Source organism: Ornithorhynchus anatinus, chromosome 2 (assembly GCF_004115215.2).
Source record: "Ornithorhynchus anatinus isolate Pmale09 chromosome 2, mOrnAna1.pri.v4, whole genome shotgun sequence".
Classification (NCBI taxonomy): domain Eukaryota; kingdom Metazoa; phylum Chordata; class Mammalia; order Monotremata; family Ornithorhynchidae; genus Ornithorhynchus; species Ornithorhynchus anatinus.
In genome coordinates, this window is record NC_041729.1 from 96,913,301 (window position 1) to 96,933,638 (window position 20,338).

The 20,338-nt window shown below is 40.5% G+C and overlaps 1 protein-coding gene across 11 annotated transcripts in view; it reads left to right on the forward strand.

Moving 5' to 3' along the window:
- PTPRK (protein tyrosine phosphatase receptor type K) overlaps positions 1-20,338 on the forward strand; it is a 614,361-nt gene that overhangs the window by 566,784 nt on the left and 27,239 nt on the right. For 4 of the 11 annotated variants that reach the window (XM_029054054.2, XM_029054070.2, XM_029054083.2 and 1 more), the window contains 10 exons: positions 3,821-3,981; positions 5,487-5,522; positions 7,228-7,239; positions 9,274-9,458; positions 12,185-12,272; positions 13,613-13,689; positions 13,887-13,904; positions 16,755-16,791; positions 18,627-18,724; positions 19,492-19,608. In XM_029054054.2, the coding sequence (XP_028909887.1) occupies positions 3,821-3,981; positions 5,487-5,522; positions 7,228-7,239; positions 9,274-9,458; positions 12,185-12,272; positions 13,613-13,689; positions 13,887-13,904; positions 16,755-16,791; positions 18,627-18,724; positions 19,492-19,608 (829 nt within the window). The remainder of the gene's footprint in view (positions 1-3,820; positions 3,982-5,486; positions 5,523-7,227; positions 7,240-9,273; positions 9,459-12,184; positions 12,273-13,612; positions 13,690-13,886; positions 13,905-16,754; positions 16,792-18,626; positions 18,725-19,491; positions 19,609-20,338) is intronic. The other 7 variants (XM_029054062.2, XM_029054112.2, XM_029054075.2 and 4 more) reach the window with 4 other exon arrangements.

Sequence of the window (20,338 nt, forward strand, 5' to 3'; positions counted from 1 at the left end):
TTACTTTTGCCTACAACTAGTACTAAGACTTTGAGGAGCTGTTGACACATCAAACAGAGCTTGAAAGCTTTGTCATAGAGATGTGCTTCAAAAAATTGCCTACTGTAATTGAGAGCTGAGATTTATAAACTCTTTTGTTCTTTGCAAATGGGATTCTGAAACCACCAAAGGCTGCATAGTGGGAGTTTTAATGCATTGGAAATATCTAAAATACTGCAATGCCCTGACAAATCGAATTATAATTTACAGAAGGCTTTTTTTTTTTTTTTGCAAAGCTAGCAACAAATTGGAAAACAGGGAGGAAATGGCAAAAAGCAAGAATGAGATCTGAGAGCAGACTTTGTTGAAGACATCATAATATATAGATTTGAAGTTCCCCCACAAAGATAAACTCTTGAGGGCCACAGTTTTCCTAGTGGAAAATGAGAAGTTTGGGTGGAAGTGTTTTTCAGAGAGTTAATATACATAAGGCAGTTGAGGGGGCATATAGAAGTATAAAATATTCCTACCCTCAAATTGTTTCATTCTCTTGGTAAAGATGGCAGAAAGTGATGAATTGTAGGTTTAAAGAGCCCAAGAATGTATCTAAATAGACTATAGCTTGTTGACTAATTGAAGCTAAATTATCAATGTTATTCATATCCATGAAACTAGAACTCATTTGGATGTGGGTAGAGAATTTGTCTGCTAATTCTGTTGTATTGTGCTCTCCCAAGTGCTTAGTTCAGTGTCCTGCACAAAGTAAGCACTCAATAAATACGATCGATTGATTGGTCCATTTTGGGCACACACACGATTTCATTATTATTTCTTGGAGACCAACAGCAAAGAGTTGTAGGTATGGCTAAGCGAAATCCATATTTGTTGCTCACTGAACTTAATGAGAAAAATTGTCGAGGCAGTTTGGCTTGGACATTCTGGGAAAGGCTTCTGAAATCAGATCAAGCTCAGTCTGCTTTATGCTAATCTTCATCAGAGAGAAATCATCAGACATCATCATCAAACAGAAATCTCTGTCTTTCCAACCGCATTGCAGCCATAAACCCAAACCTGACGATCCCCTAACGATCTCTCTCCCTTCGCGGAGTGCCACAAATGAAATCAGTATTCCTGCCTAATCATCTGGCCCAAATAATTTCTTTCCATGAGTAAGTGATGGTTGGAAAGTTGTTCTGAGATGATGTTTCTGCGGTTCCATTTATCAAAAACTGCCCATGTTGCAGTACCTAATAAAAATGGTCCAGAAAGTAAATACTGAAATCAATTGTTAAGATGTGTTTCATCCATTCTTGAGACTTCTTTATTTTCCAAGCTGGAGTTAACAGACTCTCAGCATCTTTCTAACTGGCTGGCAGAGTCTTTGTTCTGACTTTAACATTGGGCCTTATGCAAAGGAAAAGGTGATAAGGGAAATGCCTAGGAAGTATAAAGTTTGGAAGGCTGTCAGTTATGCACACATTGTGCCTGCTCTCCATGATGCTCCGGAAAGTCACATTCACTACCTTAAGCAGGGAGTTGCAAGGCTGTTCTTATGCATGGCACTATATGTGGGGCTTAGTAGGACTTTTCTGCTCTTCAAATTATGGCCCACCTACAATGATCCTTGGGCCAAGAGAAGAAGACATTGGAAACATTATCCTCCCTGGAGGAACAATTTCTTCCTGTATTGGCTTTTTTTTTTTTAATCATTTCCTGGGATTCAAATGAACAGGCTACCATTATCGTATGGCACTCCTAGAAATCTCAAGCGGGCATAAAAAGACATATCCAGGCATGTTTCTCTATATTTATAACGTCTTCCTCCAAAGGTGAGATGATTAAATCAGGCTGTGCTACAGAGTGAGGAGCGTGTTAATAAATATCTTCAGTGAATTCTTCAGTTTCCTTTCAAGTGCACAGGAAAAAAACCCTTTCTAAAGGTGGTGCCTGATAACCCTCAAGGTTTCCCTGGCTCTAAGGAAGAGTCAGCAGTCTAGACTCAGGAGACATTGGCTTCCTATTGTACAACGAGTAGCTATCTGTAAAGAGATATATTCTAGATTCTACAGGGGGCTCCCATGACAACAACCTCCAGAGTTGTGATTGATAGTGAACGCTCACAAGATTAGCAGCCAAAACATAAACTTCAATGGGAAATTATCCTTTCAGCAATGTAGATAGCAGAACTGCCCTCGACTGCTTGGGCTATAGACACGATCACCCTCTTTGATTATCTTGTCACTTAAATTGCTTCTGTGACTGGTGTGGATTATTTTTGAATATTCTTGATCCACCTTTAATAAATCTCTTTCATGGCATGATTCATGTCGAGCATTTAGAAAGACGTGAAAAGCAATTTTATGTCCTCGCCACTCAAGGTAAAAATGTCAGTATTAAAATAGCTCAGAATCCTAGCACCGCTGATCTCTAAATCCAATGAATCATTTCCAGCATTGCATTCATAAAGAGTTTCTGCACTTACTACTTCAGCTCTGCCATTCTCGGACATATTTGGCCATGTAGGTCTTATTTCCCAGCTGAAACAATTGAGGTGGAGTTGGGTCTACTCTAGGAGTGGATGACACTCAAAATCTCAGAAGCACAGGCATGGGAAGGGAATATGTCTACCTACTCTGTTCTACTGTACACTTCCAAGATCTTAATTCAGTGTTCTGCACACAGTAAGTGCTCAATGACCATCATTGATTGACTGACTGTCAAGTCCTAGGATCCACTCTAAAACATGGGAATGAGAACGCTTTCCAACCCAAAGCCTGACATGTCCCAGGTCACTCCTGAGTGAGGGGAAGGCAACAAAAGATGCTTGTTTGGCTCATAGAGGCACTGAACTTCTCTGGGCCTCAGTGACCTCATCTGTGAAATGGGGATTAAGACTCTGTGCCCCATGTGGGACATGGACTGTGTTTAACCTGATTAGCTTGTACCTACCCCTGTGCTCATTTCAGTGCCTGGTACACAATAAGCCATTAACAAATACCAACAAAAGAAAAATAGAGGCATACTTGGAAAGAGTTCACCATCACTTTCTTTTCTCTTTGCTTAGCCCCAACTCTCCAGATTTACTGGAGGTCCAAAATAGATCAACCTGAGCCCCATTTGCTTTCCTATGTCTCATATGCCTCAAATGGCAAAAAGAAATAAGGACAATGTGTCAGAGCAGTAATTTTAGACAAAGTGCCTCCTTATGTATCCTTTCTATCAGGCATTTTGCATATTAACTGAGAGAGAAAGCATATAGAATGAAAAATAAATCATTCCTTTCTCTTTTGATGTGTTCTTTGGTGTTTAAGGCACTTCAAGTGGATCAGGAAAATGAATAAGCCAGAAGTAAAATCAAAATTGTGATTTACTTGAAATGTTTCATGGACCAAGGTGTAGAGGGACTGTCAGTTATAGTTCTAAAAAAATGAAGTTACTGCTCTATGAGTTGTTTATATTAATAGTTTAACTGCAGGACCAAAAAAATGATGGTATGTTCAGAGAGTTATGTGTGTCAAATATTGAAGTATGTATGTATCATAAATCTAATATTTCTAGAGCAGCTGAGAAACGTAACCATGTAAAGTCAATCTCACTTATTAGCATTTCAACCAGGGTGTGTAGAGCTTTCAAGTCTCAGCCATCCACTCTGAGCTACTACTGTTGGGGATGACTCAAACTTGTTATGGGCAGGGAACATGTCTGCTAATTTATCTTGCATTATACTCTCCCAAACACTTAGAACAGTGCTCTGCACATCGTAAGAACTCAATAAATACCATTGATTGTTGTATTGATCAAATTCTGGGCTGAGATTTTTTTTTCTCCTTGGACTTGGCAGCAAGCTGGCTAAGAAACGCAAGGATGCCATGGGGAATACCCGGCAAGAGATGACCCACATGGTGAATGCCATGGATCGGAGTTATGCAGATCAGAGCACTCTTCACGCAGAAGACCCGCTCTCCATCACTTTCATGGACTCGCATAACTTCAGCCCAAGGTGTAAGTACAACAGTTATACCTGTACAAAATTGTGGAATGCTTTTAGCCTTCAGAACTGTGGGTGGATCTCAAAACCGGCCAGGTGCTCCTGGGAATTCACCTGGGGAATAATTCAACTTGCATTCAGCTGGTTAAACATCCAAATGATTGGAAGGGGATACCACGTGGAAAGGAGTGTTGACATTTTGAACAAATTGTCCCATTGGGTGAAGTCATGATAAGTCTATTCCCAAATGGTTTTGCTCATCCAAGAACCTAAAGACAATGGCTATCACCTGGTTTAGGACCTTCAGAGTTGTAGACATAGATCTCTTGAGGACAAGTCTCACTTTTCTGTTCTTCAGGAAATCCTTCTACCTAAAAGACTCAGAAAACCAAGAGCTTGAGGAGAGCAAGAAAAAAGATATTTATATATTGAGAGTTCAGTCCATTGTTCAAAGCTGTCATTAACTAGTGTTTACTTGTAACAATTTTCTATATCCTTCTACATTTCCAATCTTTGCATGTGAGAAAGGAAAGACATTTTTGAAGAATTGTATGCTTTTTCTCTGCTTTTATAAATATGATGTAGGATGGGAAATTGGGCATAGAGCATTTGCAGATTTTCTATAGGTTTGCATCTCTTCAGAAAGAAGGGTTGCTGGTTCATTTGGGGATTTTTTTTTCCAGTTGTTACAGTGTCTTTATAAGCCCTGTCATAGTCACTCATGTTCGCCTACACCAGATTAGTACTTGTAAATATTATATAATTCATTTCAGAACTTGGCGGTAATTATAATCGGGACTTTTTAAAAACTATTTCACCTTAATTCCAGACGACATTATGAGGGAAGAGTGGTGGGGAAAGAAGATACTATTATTGTTGCACATTAGTTTTGCTAACATGACGTGGGCACGTTCTCCCTACAATTTGCATGAGTATTTAATTAAACAGCCACTGAGAACATGTGTTCTGAGCTCTAGAAGCTTAGTTAGGTGTTAAAGGAGGCATAACCAAAGCTGCTCCCATGCTGGGCCACATTACCCAGTGTGAGTTAAGGCGCAATGATGGTAATTGCAAGTGGTTCTATGAGCAGAGAAAAAACGGTGAAATCAAGTGCTATTTTCCTGAGCCCTGGCTGAAAAGACTAGTCTAGACTCAGCAGGAGAAAGAGGACATATCCCAAATCATAGATATTTATAAAGTACTTGAGGGATGCTTACAGCCAAAAAAAAAGAAAAGAAACCAAAACTCCTCAGGCTAATTAGCAGTTCCTTGGCCTTTAATTAACCAGTCATGTTTTTAGAATAATGGGCTGTAAAACGATGTCCCTTTCCTTGTGTGATGTGTGTTGCTCTAACCGGCAATTAGGATTTACATTTGCCTTTTGCCTTGATTGTGGGAACTTTCACCAAGCTGTCTTCTTTGGAGTGGGTAGTTTTTTGTTGTTTTTTTTTCCTTTGACAACAATGATCAAGTGCACATGGAGGGTGATGTGTCTCCTGATGACTTTGTTTCCCTGCAGTGCCCAATGATCCCCTTGTGCCGACTGCCGTGTTAGGTGAGGACTGGTCCTTCATCACCCCTTCCCGCATGGACTGTGCCTCCCTGCATGGTTTATAACTCCATCAACAGATTGTGTGGAATGCCCAAGCAGCTCTCTCTTGATGAGCAAGGTTTCCCAGATAGGACAAGTCATGTCTAGGCTTAGTTTATCGGCATCATCAGCGTTAAACTTAGATTAACTGTCTGGGTTTGGAAGAAAATTTATTTTTACTTAACTGTATTGTATTGAATGCTTACTGTGTGCAGAGCACTGTACTAAGCCTTTGGGAGAGTGCAGTAGCAGAGTTGGTAAACACGTTCCCTGCCCACAGGGAGTTCACAGTTTTACAGCTGAACTGGAGCTAAACCACGGGGTTGTGAATATATGACAGATATGGAGATTCCTAGAGCTCTTGAACTAGTCTAGATTTAGTGGTCTGCGATCCCAGAGCTGTGCAGTAAATATAAATAATAATAATTATAGCCCTCAAAACTCCATCAGTCCTTATTTATGATTAAATTGAATATAAAACAGCATCTAAAGAGGGTAGAGTTTTTAACTCCATCTTTCTTGAGAAAACTGGAAGAACTGATTTATAACTTGAAGGACAGGAGGGCTTACATTTTAAGAAATGACCTTAGGAGTTATGAAAGTAAGTAAAAATTGAATCTCACTGTGTGTGTATTGTTTCTGTTTTCATCAAAACCATATATAAAAACACACACATAACTGTTCTCTGTATTAGTCGATGACACTGGAGATGATTATTACTTTATTGCCCTTAAGTGGTGAGAAATTATCAGCAATGTTTCTCATGATGGGAACTTTAAAACTTGAATGTGTGCCTTCTTTTTTCCTTTCTTTCATATACAACCCACAGCCAAGAAGTTTGTTTTTTCTAAGTTTGGCATTAAGAATTTGGGGTTATTTTAATGGACTTTAAACCCTGTTTCCTGATTAAATATAAGTTGTTGGGTTTATTTGCCTAACAGACCAATCTGATATGCTGTTAATGGTTTTTAAAGTATAAAAAGATAGCAAAATTGGAATCTCTCATCCAATGGTATATAAATATTGAAAACTTTCCCTAGTGTGCTCTATTGAGAAGATTCTTACTGAAGAGATTTAGCTTTATCTCAGGCTTTTACTGTATGCATAAACATTATTCAGTTATATTTGAAATAATAATAATAATAATAATGGTATTTGTTAAGCACTTACTATGTGCCAAGCCCTGTTCCAAGTGGCTTTAGATCTACAGAAAGTACTAATTCAGTTAAGTGAACTATAATTCTTGATACTCTAAGATGTTAATCCTTCCATAAAATTATACTGAAAGAGTTAGGGAGAACAAGACCTTGGGTTAACCAAGTACATTAGACAACCATCTATGTGTATATATTTAAGTCAACTTGTCATTTCTTATTTTTGTGAGAAGGGTACATATTTTTTTAAAATATAGGCATAGATACTTTTTATACCCATTCAGGTTAATCATATTGGATATTCATATCCTCTGTTGAAAGTTCCCCTTATTTGTAGTATCCTGCTGTGATTGCCTTGTGTTTTTTTTATTTTATATTTAGAGTAACTTTAAGTGTTCAAATATTGCTTAAAATTCAAGCCTACTTAATAATCTGGGTATATCAACTCGTGATTTAGAGTCATATAACATATTTCTATTCATTTTTTTATGTTTTGCTGCATCCTTGGGTTAAAGTCCCTATTACTGGTAAGTGTATAGCCAGAAATATGGAAAATCTGTATACTGAGAGTGTGAGAATGTTTGAACTGAGTGGCCAAGTAAAAGTGACTGATATTAGGCCCAGTTACCAGTATTCAAATTATGTTGAAGTGAATAGTTTGCCTGTATCAGTTTTAGGGTTTTGATTTTATTCACACTTCATGTCTAAACAACAGACCAAATTAAGGCCCAGGACATTCTGAAGTGAAAGATTATTTGCTCTTTTTTTGTTTCTGATTGGGGCCAAGTTAATGTTATATTTTTCACTGAGTCATGAAATTTTGGTTCCTTGTACAAAATCCAGTTTGAGTAATTACATTGAAAACCCTGAAGTTATCCTAAAGTTCTCTTGACTTCTTGTACTGAGTTGCGTGTACTAATGCCGGGGCCAGTTTCACTACTTTTGAATCTTATTCCTGTGGGTCAGGAGAGACCTGGCTTTATTCTTTCATTCATTCAATTGTATTTATGGAGTGCTTACTGTGTACACTGCATTAAACACTTGAGAGAGTTCAATATAACAATAAAGAGACACAGTCCCTGCCCACAGTGAACTTACACTCTAGAGGAGGAGACAGGCATTAATATAAATGAATAAATGAATTACATTAGTATCAGCTGATTGGCAGTTGGGCATATTGGAATCTTAACCCAGAGGGGGTTACGTCAACTTGTTCTCTTTGTGAAGGCCCCTGAGATCCCCACTAAGAAGATGGGAGGAGAAAAATCCTCAGAGTGAAATTCAGGTCATGTAATAGTACCTGGGTTTGGAAAACAGTTGTATTTTCCCCTGACTGTTTTCACCGATTTCATTTTATCCTCACTCCATCACTATGAGGTATGAAGAGGGAGGTGGTATCTTCCCCATTTTACAGATGATGAAATGGGGACCCAGAGAGTTTATCGTGTCTTGTTCCAGGTCACACATCAATCAATCAGCTGAATATATTGAGCACGTACTATGTGCAAAGCACTGTACTGTTTGTGAGAGTTCAATACAACAGAATTAGCATATTTCCCATAATTAGTTTAATGTCCAGAGGGTTAGGAGGCCAGGAACAGAGTTGGCAATACTAACCCAGTTCTTCCGGCCCCTAGTCCTGGGCTTTTTCTATTAGACCATGCTACCCCTTCTGGGACCCAGATTCTCCAGAGGCTGTGACCTCCATCATGCACCTGACACCCAACTGAGTTCTGCAAATAGCAAGAAGCAACTTGGCCTAGTGGTTAGAACATTCATTCATTCATGTCCAACATGATTTGCTTGGATCCTACCCAGAGCTTAGTGCAGTGCCTGGCACATAGTAAGCACTTACAAATGCCATTATTATTATTATTATTATTATTCAATCATATTTACGTAGCGCTTACTGTGTGCAGAGCACTGTACTAAGCGCTTGGAAAGTACAGTTCAGCAACAGACATACCCTACCCAACAATGGGCTGGGAATCAGAAGGCCTGGGTTCTAATCCCGGCTGTGTCACTTGTCTGCTGTGGGCAGGTCGCTTCACTTCTCTGTGCCTCAGTTCCCTCATCTGTTAAATGGGGAATAAGACTGTGAGCCCCACTTGGGACAGGGACTATGTCCAAACCGATTTGTATCTACCCCAGCAGTTAGTGCAGTGCCTGGCACATAGTAAGCCCTTAAATGCCACAGCTATTATTACTATTGTTGTTGTTGATTATGCCAAGGACCCTCACCCTTCCCCAGCTCAGGGAGAACCCTCCTGCAACCCAGCCCTAACAGGCAGAGCTAAGTGAATAAGAATTGAATCAAGGGGAAGAGAGCTGAGATGGAGGAGGAAAGGACCATCATTGTTTTTTAAGTCTGGCCTTTTTTGAATGTCTATTATTCACCCTCCACGAGAGTCCTTTTTGTATTTCCTGAGTTGTGAAGTAACCACGTTTTAAGCGAGCCTCTGAAGCTAGGTCTCAGAAAGCTTGGTTGTGCGGTTATATGTTTCATGTCAAAATGAGATAACTGTTATCTTGTTGATTTCCCTGGAATCCTGAAACTGCAGATGAAAACCACAGTGCTTCGGCCGAGTCTAGCCGCCTGCTGGATGTTCCCCGTTACCTCTGTGAGGGGGCCGAGTCTCCCTACCAGACAGGCCAGCTGCATCCTGCCATCAGAGTAGCTGACCTGCTCCAGCACATCAACCTCATGAAGACGTCCGATAGCTACGGCTTCAAAGAAGAGTATGAGGTAAAATCATCGATAAGCGGAGCCTCACCAACAGCAGTGACTGAGTCAGCACCCAGTGTGTGCAAAGCACTGTAGTAGACCTTGGGGGAATCAAGTAAAAAAAAACAGGATGCTGGCCTTGAGAAGCTTATGGTCTCTTGGGGGAAGGAAGAAGATAGAAGTGGAAAAATATACATATGTATTCTTTAACATCCACTTCCTTTATAGTGTGTGTTTTTGCTTTGAGTTCTGGATTGAATACTGATAGGGAATTGGGGATTCTGTTTCCTGTAGTGTGTGCCTGTCTGGTTAGAATGTCAGAAAAACAGGGTATGCGTGTGAACACCGTGGTCAGGGCACATACACTATAAAGTGACTTTTCCTCCAACCAGGTTTTGTCTATAGCCATCATGTTATAGGAAAATTGACTGTATGATATGTGTGTATATAATTGCCCTTCAGATTTGAAGATAATGCTATTGATGGTAGATTTTATTAGTGTGCAAGGGGCAGGATGGATATAGAGGGCAAATAAGACCAGTGTATGACTGACAATCCCTTCTACATTGTAATAGTAATAATAATAATAATGATGGTATTTGTTAGGTGCTTACTATGTGCCAAGCATTGTTCTAAGTGCTGGAATAGATACAAGGTAATCGGTTAGACACAGCCTCTGTCCCACAAAGCGCTCACAGTCTTAATCCCCATTTTACAGATGAGGGAACTGAGGCCCAGAGAAGGGAAATGACTAATTTAAGGTCACACAGTACACAAGTGGGGGAATTTAGATTAGAACCCATGGCCTTCTGACTCCCAGGCCCATGATCTGTCCTCTACACTACGCTGCTTCTTTGTCCATGTTGGCATTTGTCATCCACAGTGCCTGGCACCATTTTCTTTTGTCCCCTCTTGGTGTCATCTTTCCCAAGCCTTTGTCGCAACACAGTCTCCCCATTTCTGATTGCTCAGTGCTGGCCTGTTTTCTGCCATTCTCCACAGCCATCCCATAAGACTGTATAATAGACCATATGAGTATATGATAGTCCATAAAGTGAGATGACAGATGTAAATAATGAACATGAGTGGATAAATAAAATAATAATGAATTGATGTATATGGAAGGGCTGGCCCGATTGAAGATATCAACGTTATTCTGAACCAGGAAAGATCTCTGAGTGCTTCAAGTAGCAGGTTGATAAGAAGACACCACTCAAATATTATTTTTCCGAAGCAAGCTTGTGTTTGTCACATTATTATACACCCACGGGTTGGGCCTGCAATTTCCCAATAACTTGGGGGTTAGTGAGGATTTCGAGATCTGATAACCATTTGTCTGGGCTGGGAAGAGGACCTCCCCCATATCAATCAATCCATCATTGGTATTTATTGAGCACTTACGATGTACAGAGTACTATACTCAGTGCTTGGGAGAATATAATGCAACAGAGTTGGTAGACCATGCTCCCATTCCACAAGGAGCTTACAGTCCAGAGTGAATTTACATTCTCTACCTGTAGGGCCTCATTCCTTTCCTTTCCACACCTTTTATCCTCTCCTCTTTCTCTTTTGCCTCCATCCCCGAGTCTCCATTTCCTCTCGCTGCAGTGTTGGAATAATCCGGCCCCACCCTCTCTACCACTGACTTTCCTAACCCACCTCTGTCCCCCTCCCCAACACCCCCATCCCAGCCCGGTTTGGAGCTGAGCTGTTTCACTCAAGTAACCATCTGCGTGGGAGGGTGATGGTGTTTCCCTGAGGAGGCCTCCTTCAGAGCCTTTCAGAAACAAAGAGGTTGTGGGAAACCTCTCTACTCCACACCTTGTTGGCTGTCAATCCTGCATCCTCCTTTCCTGTCCAAACTCAAACACTAGCATTTTATTTACAGTGGAAATCATTTAAGCAATTGATATCAGTGCCTTGGTTTGGTGAGACTGAAAAGGCTTCTTTGCTGTGAGCTCTCTCCCCACTCCCCCGGGGGTGATAAAAAAGAGGCTGTTTAGGTCTCCAGAATAGACTTGATTATTGGGAGAATTATCAAGGTGAGAAGAGAGAAACATTGTTCATAAAACCATTAAAGTTATGAAAATGTTTCCTTCTGCTATCACGTCATGCTTTGAAATGTTTTTTAAAGCCCCCATTATATTTACAGCTATTTTTTATATCAGCTTGTTTTTTGAGACTATTCTCTGTGAATTCTAAAACATAAATTGTCTCAGGTTTATACCCAAAGCCGTGTGCCACGATAACCACACAGCTTTTAAGGAGTCGACTATACGACTAGGACTGTGTCTTTTCGTTCTGTTTATATTCCTGTGTGCCACACTTCAAAGATCGCTGGCTCTTTGAAGGCCTCGTTTCCTGTGCAGAGGGAAGTTTAACTCTCTTGCAAATAGAAAACATGCACAAAGGTCTTCTGCTGTGTGTATTTTTAAAATTTCTACCATTAATTAAATCAGTCCACAAACTACTGCTTTAATCTGTGACCCTTTTTTTAACCTACATGAAGTTCCCTTTTAACCAGCTCCAAATAATTTGGAAAAATCAAATAAATATGGTTATTTATTTTATTATTACTACTGTGTTGCTCTGAATATTTAAAAGATAAGGTCTCCCCATTTCCACCCTTCTGCATCTCCAAGTTTAAATAGGTTTGAAAACCAATAAGAAAAGTGGTTATTTGAGGACTTGTACATTAGCTTATTTAAGTAGCTTAACCAAATGTTTTCTGAATTTTATTTTTTCAGAGCTTCTTCGAAGGGCAGTCAGCATCTTGGGATGTAGCTAAGAAAGACCAAAACAGAACAAAGAACCGATATGGAAATATTATAGCATGTAAGTTTCCATGTGGTTATCAATGAATGTAGATTGCCTGTATTGAACTAAACTGCTGCTGGTTGTATTTCCTCTGTATTTTGCTTAAGAAAACCCCAGAGGGTGGCACATCTGTCTTTAAATTCAACCATTTAATTCCGAGCCACGTTAGATATTGGCAGCGTCTCCAGAATTGTCATCCTCCTCATTAATTAAATTGACTCAGACTCTTCACCCACCGGAGATAGCATGCTGTTTGATTTCATGTTTGCACATAAATACACGGAGGTGTTTTGAAACAGCGAAGAGGAGCTGTTTAATAATTTAAAAGAGCTTTGTATATTACGTTAATTGTAGAACCGTTGAGTGAAAATAGTCATGGTAGGAGGGATGTACGTAATCCAGGTTTTTGGACATCTGCTTACAGCTGGTTACACTGCGATTAATTAGTGTCAGGGATTTCTTCCTGTCTAGTGGTGTCTCAGTACCTTGTCCTGAGATCCAAAAGGGCCACACTAGATAATTCTCTACTGCCACAAGGTAAGTGGCAGAAGCAGTTCCCAATGATGGACCAACTGTGACTTGGACTGCTCCATTCTCTTTTGGACTTCGAAAAACCCCATTATTTGCGGACACATTGGGGTTTTTAGAGCCTTAATGATCAGGCACATTAGGGTTAGAAATCAGGATTCTGAACCTCTTTACTTTTTGTTGGGGATGACTCCTTGAGGGCAAAGGGGATGGGGAGGGCTTTATTCTCATGATGTGGCAGGGTCCATTCAAGGACTTTTGGGATAAGTAGCGTAGGCACAAAAGTGAGGCGAATTCACATTTTAAGGCATTAAACCTATCCCTAGGTAGCTTATTCATCTGGTTCCATCAAGAATACTGGGATTCATTACTTGAATTCAATAAGAGAGTACCTTTTTGACTGTATTTCCCTTAGGTGAGCATTCATGCTGTGTCACGTGACTTCTGAAAATTTGAAAGGCAAAGCTACTGAGAGAAATCCCTGATACCGTATGTGATGAAAGAAACACTGAGCAGATAACTGCACAACATAATCGCCCCCAAAACATATAGCACAGACTATTCCAGCCAGATCTGTGAAGATCAAATAGGGCAATACAGCGTTCCAACTAGAATCCTATGGTGCCTCTGTTAGAGAAAGGATGTGACCCAGAATGGCATTACTAATGACCTTATTTACCAGTGGTATTACTGTCTAGACTGTACCCCTCTTAATCTAGTGCAATAATTCAGTTCCTCCTCATTTACTCCCCAATGGAGATCATGTCATACATGGTGCATTCTCAGAGGAATGTGGAATTTTAACAACTTGTTTGTTTTTAAATCGGAAGATGACCACTCCAGAGTCATCTTGCAGCCCGTGGAGGACGATCCTTCTTCAGATTACATCAACGCCAACTATATAGATGTAAGTGTGTTGCCTACTTTCCTTATTTCCACTTTGTCGGCTTCTGTATGTGACTCTTTTTGCATGTTTTGCCTATAAATTGATTGATCGATTTAAAAAAAATAAAGTACAAATGTACACTTTTCCTTGTTCTACGTCCTAGTACTCACTGACGTTGTTGTGCTTTCTTTCACACCTGACTTTGGTTTGGGCTGTAGATTTGGCTGTACAGGGATGTAAGTACCACTATACGTGAATAACGGCACCTTCTTATCAATAGTTAATATAGCTATTCTGATTCCAATGACTACTAATGCTTAGTCTTAGATATCTCTGCATGCTTTCCCAACTAACCTCATATGATTTATATCTGTTTTTTTCTTTTTTTGTGTGTGTGACTTTTTATCTGTGCAAAACTGTTTGACCCCTCACGTTTTTACGACTTTTTTTAAGGTATAACATTTATTCGGACAACTTATTATTTACTGCAGCTTATTTCTGGGTGGTTTCAGTTTTTAGCCTTGCTTCCTCCCCCTTTCCTAACCTGTATGTGAGAACTGGAATGGTATGATATGTAGCAGTGGGCCTGAAATTTTGCATTTCCCATATTGTGTTTTGATTCTCGGCTGGGAATGGATGACAGGACTAGTTTGTGAACTTTTTTTTAAGAAACAGAAGAAAGAACACCAAGTTCATTTTTGACAAAACTGAATAGTCAGGTGCATTTATTCTGGCAGTTTCGTTCATTCTGCTTACCCACATATAAAATGTTTTTGTCTCCTTTTGAGGAGGTTAAGGGGATCACCTGAAGTGCTTCTTGAGCCTATTATAGTTTGACTGCAAAAATACTGCAGGTCTATCATTTCCTTAAACTTCTCCTGAATGCCCTTCAGCAATATCTAGTTCAAGAGCATTGCATAGAGTAGGCAATAATTATTTTTGGTAATGATGGTGATGAATGTATTCACTTAAAAAAATTCCACTGTATTTCAGTAGTCTACTGAAGGACTATTGTATTAGAAAAAGAAACTCCAATAATTTTTATAGTTGGAATATTTAAAAACATGGCAAAACCTCATTAGACGTAGCCAGGTGAAGCATAATTCAAATAAATGACAAAACTCAGATAGAGAGTTTGAAGAAAAGTAAATTATGAAAATAGTACTCATGGACCAGGACAAATATGCACACCCTTTTAATGGGCTATGATGGTCTCCTAACTTTTTCTAAGTAGTTCACTAATACAGCATAGAGCTCATCTCTTGTGTCCAGGGAATGTATCTGTTTACTGTCACGTTGTACTCTCCTAAATGCTTAGTACAATGCTTTGCACATAGTAAGTGCTCAATAAATACGATTGAATGAATGAATCTTTGCCTGGGCCCCACCAGGGGGAAAGAAACAGGAGCAGGAACAAGGAAAAAGGGAAAGGAGGTGGAAGGAAAATGGGAATAAGTAGGAAAGAGGTGGAAAGGAAGGAAGGCTGGGAGCTGAGAGTCTGGAGTCAATAGAGCAGCTGGGAGAGAGGCAAAGAGATGCCAGCCATGGGGAGAACAGGAAGTATTGTGCGAGTAGGAGCACTGACTGACTAGAACTGCTACTGTGAGGGGCCTTAATGGGTCAGGTCACATAGAGGAACACCCGACTGCAGAGTAGGTTTCTCTGCAATGTGGTCATCCAGGGTATGAAAATTCCTCAAGAGTGCTTTCCAACATGGGACTGTGTGTCGGTGTACACACTCCCATCCTCTACACCTCACCGGAAGCCCATAAAAATGTAAAGGGAGAGACTAAAGGAGGAGTGACAGGGTGGAAACATGCTCAGAGAGCATTCATCTTTTCTGAAGATGACATTCTCCAGCTTGGGGTCCCGCAATTTTTATTTCACCGCATACCGAGGGCTCATTCCTGAACCTGGGAAAGTTTCTGCCCACAGGCAGTGGTGTCAAAGGTGAATGTGTCCCAGAGTTCTTGGAGACACACTGTGGTTGCCATGACAAGATGTAGAAAACTCCACTCTAAAAGCCCAATGTCCAGAAAGTTTATCCCCATTATCCATGTGATGTGTTGGTGCAGTTCAACTCTTTGGATCTAGAGATCTTTGCAAATGTTGTAAGAATGTGTTGCTTAGGTGGGTCACGGCCCTATTAATTTGGGGAAACGGGTTTCACTTACATGCGCAAGTTACGCTGCTGCCTAATAAACTCTGACTATATTTGTCCCACCAATCTCTTATGAAGTTTCAAACTTGACTGGGCTGAGGATGATCTTGAGATGCAGTTTTTAGTTTCCATGTGGAATCTATCCATCATCTCCTCTATCTATGATCAGCTAGCCAGGGCTTCCTTCACTTGCAATAAGCCAAAATATCAGACCTCTAACAAGAGAGAAGTCATGGCACGCATCCCCAACCCTAATTTTTTTTGTTTTGGATGAGCTTGGTTTGTTCAGTGATTATTCCCTCCTTGTACGTGAGTCTCTGTATTCTTGTTTATGTGTATTGGGCAGTGTGGCCTCTTTCAAGGATGTCACAGAACACACAGTCTGCTGTTGTAGAGTTCTACAAGACTTTGGTTCTCTGCCCTTCTGTGCTGTCCATCCCTAGCATTGCAATGTGCAGTCATTATTGTTTTGTGGTTCTAATATGTCTTTGTCTATCTGTAATGTAGTGCACTGTGTTTGGAACTAAGAAAATGAGCCATTATATTTGTGGTTAGGCTAGTAACCGGTATACAAAATGTGGATATACACCAATCCACCAAGGCATGACCACCATAATTGAATTTATGATATCTTATCAAAACAGGGATATTTTCAATAAAAAATGACTTTTTATGTCACCGATCCTGCCAAATAATTACTAATCATGTAATATGCAGTCTAGTCAGATGCTTTTAAAGTACATATTTACTTTTTGGTTTAATTTTACATTTCAGATTTAATTGGTCCATGCTTTGCGATGTGGACTACAATTGTTCACTAGTCATTTTTGGATTTATAATTTAACCTAACCTGGGATTTCCTGCCCTCTCTTCATTCGTGTATTTAACATTACAAAATGCTAACCCACTGGTTTCGCTATTCTAGGGCTATCAAAGACCAAGCCACTATATCGCAACCCAGGGTAAGTATTTTATCTTTCACCTAGTAGTCTGGACATTTTGTTGCATTCCTATATATTGCAGCGGAGAAAAAATTACTATATTTCTAACACCTGGCATAGCAAAACTCCTATACAAACATTTCTGTCCTTTAGCCATAGATGTAGGTGCCAGTCCAAAGTAATTTTATTGGTGGGAGCATATATGCATGCTAGAGAAGCAGTGTGGCTTAGTGGAAAAAGCATAGGATTGGGAGTCAGAAGACCTCAGTTCTAATCCCACCTGCCACTTGCCTGATCCTGGGATCTTGGACAAGTCACTTAGCTGTATCTGTGTCTGACTTTCCTCATCTGTTAAATGGGGATTAAATAACTGTTCTCCCTCTCACTTTAGTCTGTGAACCCTGTAGGAGCAGGGACTGTCTCTGATCCCGTTTGTATTGTATCTACCCCAGTGCTTAGTACAGTGATTGGCATATAGTAAGTGCTTAACAAATCCCACAATAGCTATATTATTATTATTGTTGTTGTTCTTATTACTATTATTGTTACCCATGCAGGAAAACTTGCATTAATTCACTGAGGCAAAAGATTCCTGAGGAAAGGTTTCCATTAGTAGTCTTGGTCTTTAAGATACTTGCAGTGACTAAATTCTTCAGTCACTAAAGCTAATGCTAAAAAATCACTGAGCACTGGTGAAGGGAGCCCAAGTAAGACTTCCCACAAGAGATGATGATCTTCTTGAAGTGCAGTTTGTCTTACTGACATACCAGGAGAGTCCAGGCCCACATCATTAGATATTGTCATCATCATCCATCTGGAGATGTCAAGACTGTAGGCAAATGGGTGTCCCCCGGTAATTTTCCCATGGGGCATACTCACTGGACAGCTCCCAGTGAAAAGGAAGGGAAACTTCCTAACCCTACCCACCGAGGAACTCAATAGCCTAGGTTGACCATTCAGTATTGGCTCAGGTTGACCATTGCGTATTTGCCCAGGAAAGTGCTACCTCCCTTTGTTGGAAAATGAACTGGTGACTCTTTTAAGGGTTTGCTGTTGTGTCAGAGCACATTCTCTGAACCAGTCAGTTGTCCAATAGTGCCGTGTTGTGTTTTTGATGAACCTCGCTTTACAGGAAACACGCACTGCATTCACGCCATGTCCATTGACATGCACATGTGCAAGAGCATTTTTCCCAACCCCATGTCACGTTCAACCATCGCAGATGTGCGTGATCAGAAAAACGTTCTCTAATTCCACAGAAGTGCCCTAATCAAAACAAGAAATAAAAAGTTGATTCATGGAAAAATTGACTAGTTTCTGACACCATGCTATGAATAATTGTGCTTAGGTCAAAAAGATCAAATGATAAAAAAATTCCACCTCTGCCATTTGTAAATGCAAGCCTACCATGCCTTGGGGGTCATGGAAGATGTGTCAAGAAGAGACATCCATATGTGTCTCTCCCCTTCCCCCTGCTAATGTGTGCGGTTAGTGAATAAAAAGCATTTATTACCTGTGCATAAACATGGGGTAGAACCCTTAAAGGAGGTAAGGAAAAATGGGCATTTTTCAGTAACAGATGCAAGCTGAACTGGTAAAGATGTAAGCCAGTTGCCTAGAGAAACCAGTTAATTATCTGAAGCCAGAGAGGCCAGCCAAAGTGTTTGGTAATACATGCTGTTGAAAAGTCTGTATAAAACATTTGATTGCATCCAGTGTAAGTATGAGGACAAAGCGGCGCAAGGATAATTATCCAACTCTTCACAATCCTCATGCTCTTTCTTTCTATGCCAAAGCACCAAGATAAAGGAGAAAGAAAATTATTAAACCCAGTGCTCCAATGGTTTCCTTTGTAGGCCCAGTCCATGAAACAGTGTATGATTTCTGGAGAATGATCTGGCAGGAACAATCTGCGTGTGTTGTGATGGTTACCAATTTAGTCGAGGTGGGAAGGGTAAGTATCTTTTTCCTCTTTGGTCCCAGGATTGTCCGCTGTAGAAAGAAATGGAGAGAAAAAGACCGTGAGGGGCAACCAACATGCATCCTAGAGGAACAGCTTTCCAAGGGATAGTTGTGGTTAACTACTATGTCAGTTGATCAGTGACATTTCTGGAGCACTTGCTGTATGTAGAATACTGTACTAAGTGCTAGGAGAGGACCCTTTAGCAGAGTTAGTAAACATGTCCCCTGCCCACAGTGAGCTTAATAGGTCATTGGAATGAGCACAATGTCGATGCACTTCAAATCATAGCTTCCTGTTAAGCATTCAGGTCCCAAAGCACCCTACTTGACCTCAGATCAAGCAGATCAAGCAGCAGGATATGCCTGCAGAGCACCATATCTTCTGACTGCTTTATGCAGCCCAGGTGGAGTACATGTGTGTCGATAATGACATATTTCCTCCCTGGGGCAAAGCTGAGCCTCTCCACCTTAGGGGTTCCTAGCAATTCTTTCAGTTTACCTGTGATTGAAGTTTGTCAGGCTGATTGCAAGGAAAGCTGTAGAGTGCTGAATAGTCCCCCATGATTCGCTTAGAGGACACCGTGTTTCAGGTTCATCGCTTTCCAGACTGTAAGCCCGTCAAACGGCAGGGACTGTCTATCTGTTGCCGACTTGTTCATTCCAAGCGCTTAGTACAGTGCTCTGCACATAGTAAGCGCTCAATAAATACTATTGAATGAATGAACTGTTCCTAACGAGGCCTTTCCATTTGGCATTTAGGTCAAGTGTTACAAGTACTGGCCCGATGATACAGAGGTTTATGGAGATTTCAAAGTTAGTTGCGTCGAAATGGAGCCCCTCGCAGAATATGTGGTTAGGACCTTCACTCTGGAAAGGGTAAGTGTTTCAAAGCATTCCCTGTTCAGAGCTTCAGATCTATGCTGCTAAGTGGCTTCCACGTGCAAAAATATGATGGGATCCTCTTGGTTATCTGGGGGTGGTTTATCAGATGTTTATATTGTCCAGGCCTCCTTCCATCTCCATCATTCCCTGAGGCAGGAGGAAGGGGAGGCCATGCTTTAATGGTAATAACTGTGGTATGTGTTAAGCATTTACTGTGTTCCAAGCAGTCTTCTTCACATGGGATAGGTACAAGGCTATCAGGTTGGATATAGGTTGATAGTATTGATGCCTGTCTACTTGTTTTATTTTGTTGTCTGTCTCCCCTTTCTAGACTATGAGCCTGTTGCTGGGTAGGGACTGTCTCTATCTGTTGCCGAATTGTACTTTCCAAGTGCTTAGTACAGTGCTCTGCACACAGTAAGCGTTCAATAAATATGATTGAATGAATGAATACAGTCCCCATCCCCCGATCTAAGGTGGGGGAGAACAAATATTGATTCCCTATTTTATAGATGAGGGAATTGAGGCACAGACCAGCTGTGTGACTGTGGGCAAGTCACTTCACTTCTCTGTGCCTCAGTTACCTCATCTATAAAATGGGGATTAACTGTGAGCCTCATGTGGGACAACCTGATGACCCTGTATCTCCCCCAGCGCTTAGAACAGTGCTCTGCACATAGTAAGTGCTAAACAAATACCAACATTATCATTATTATTAAGTGAC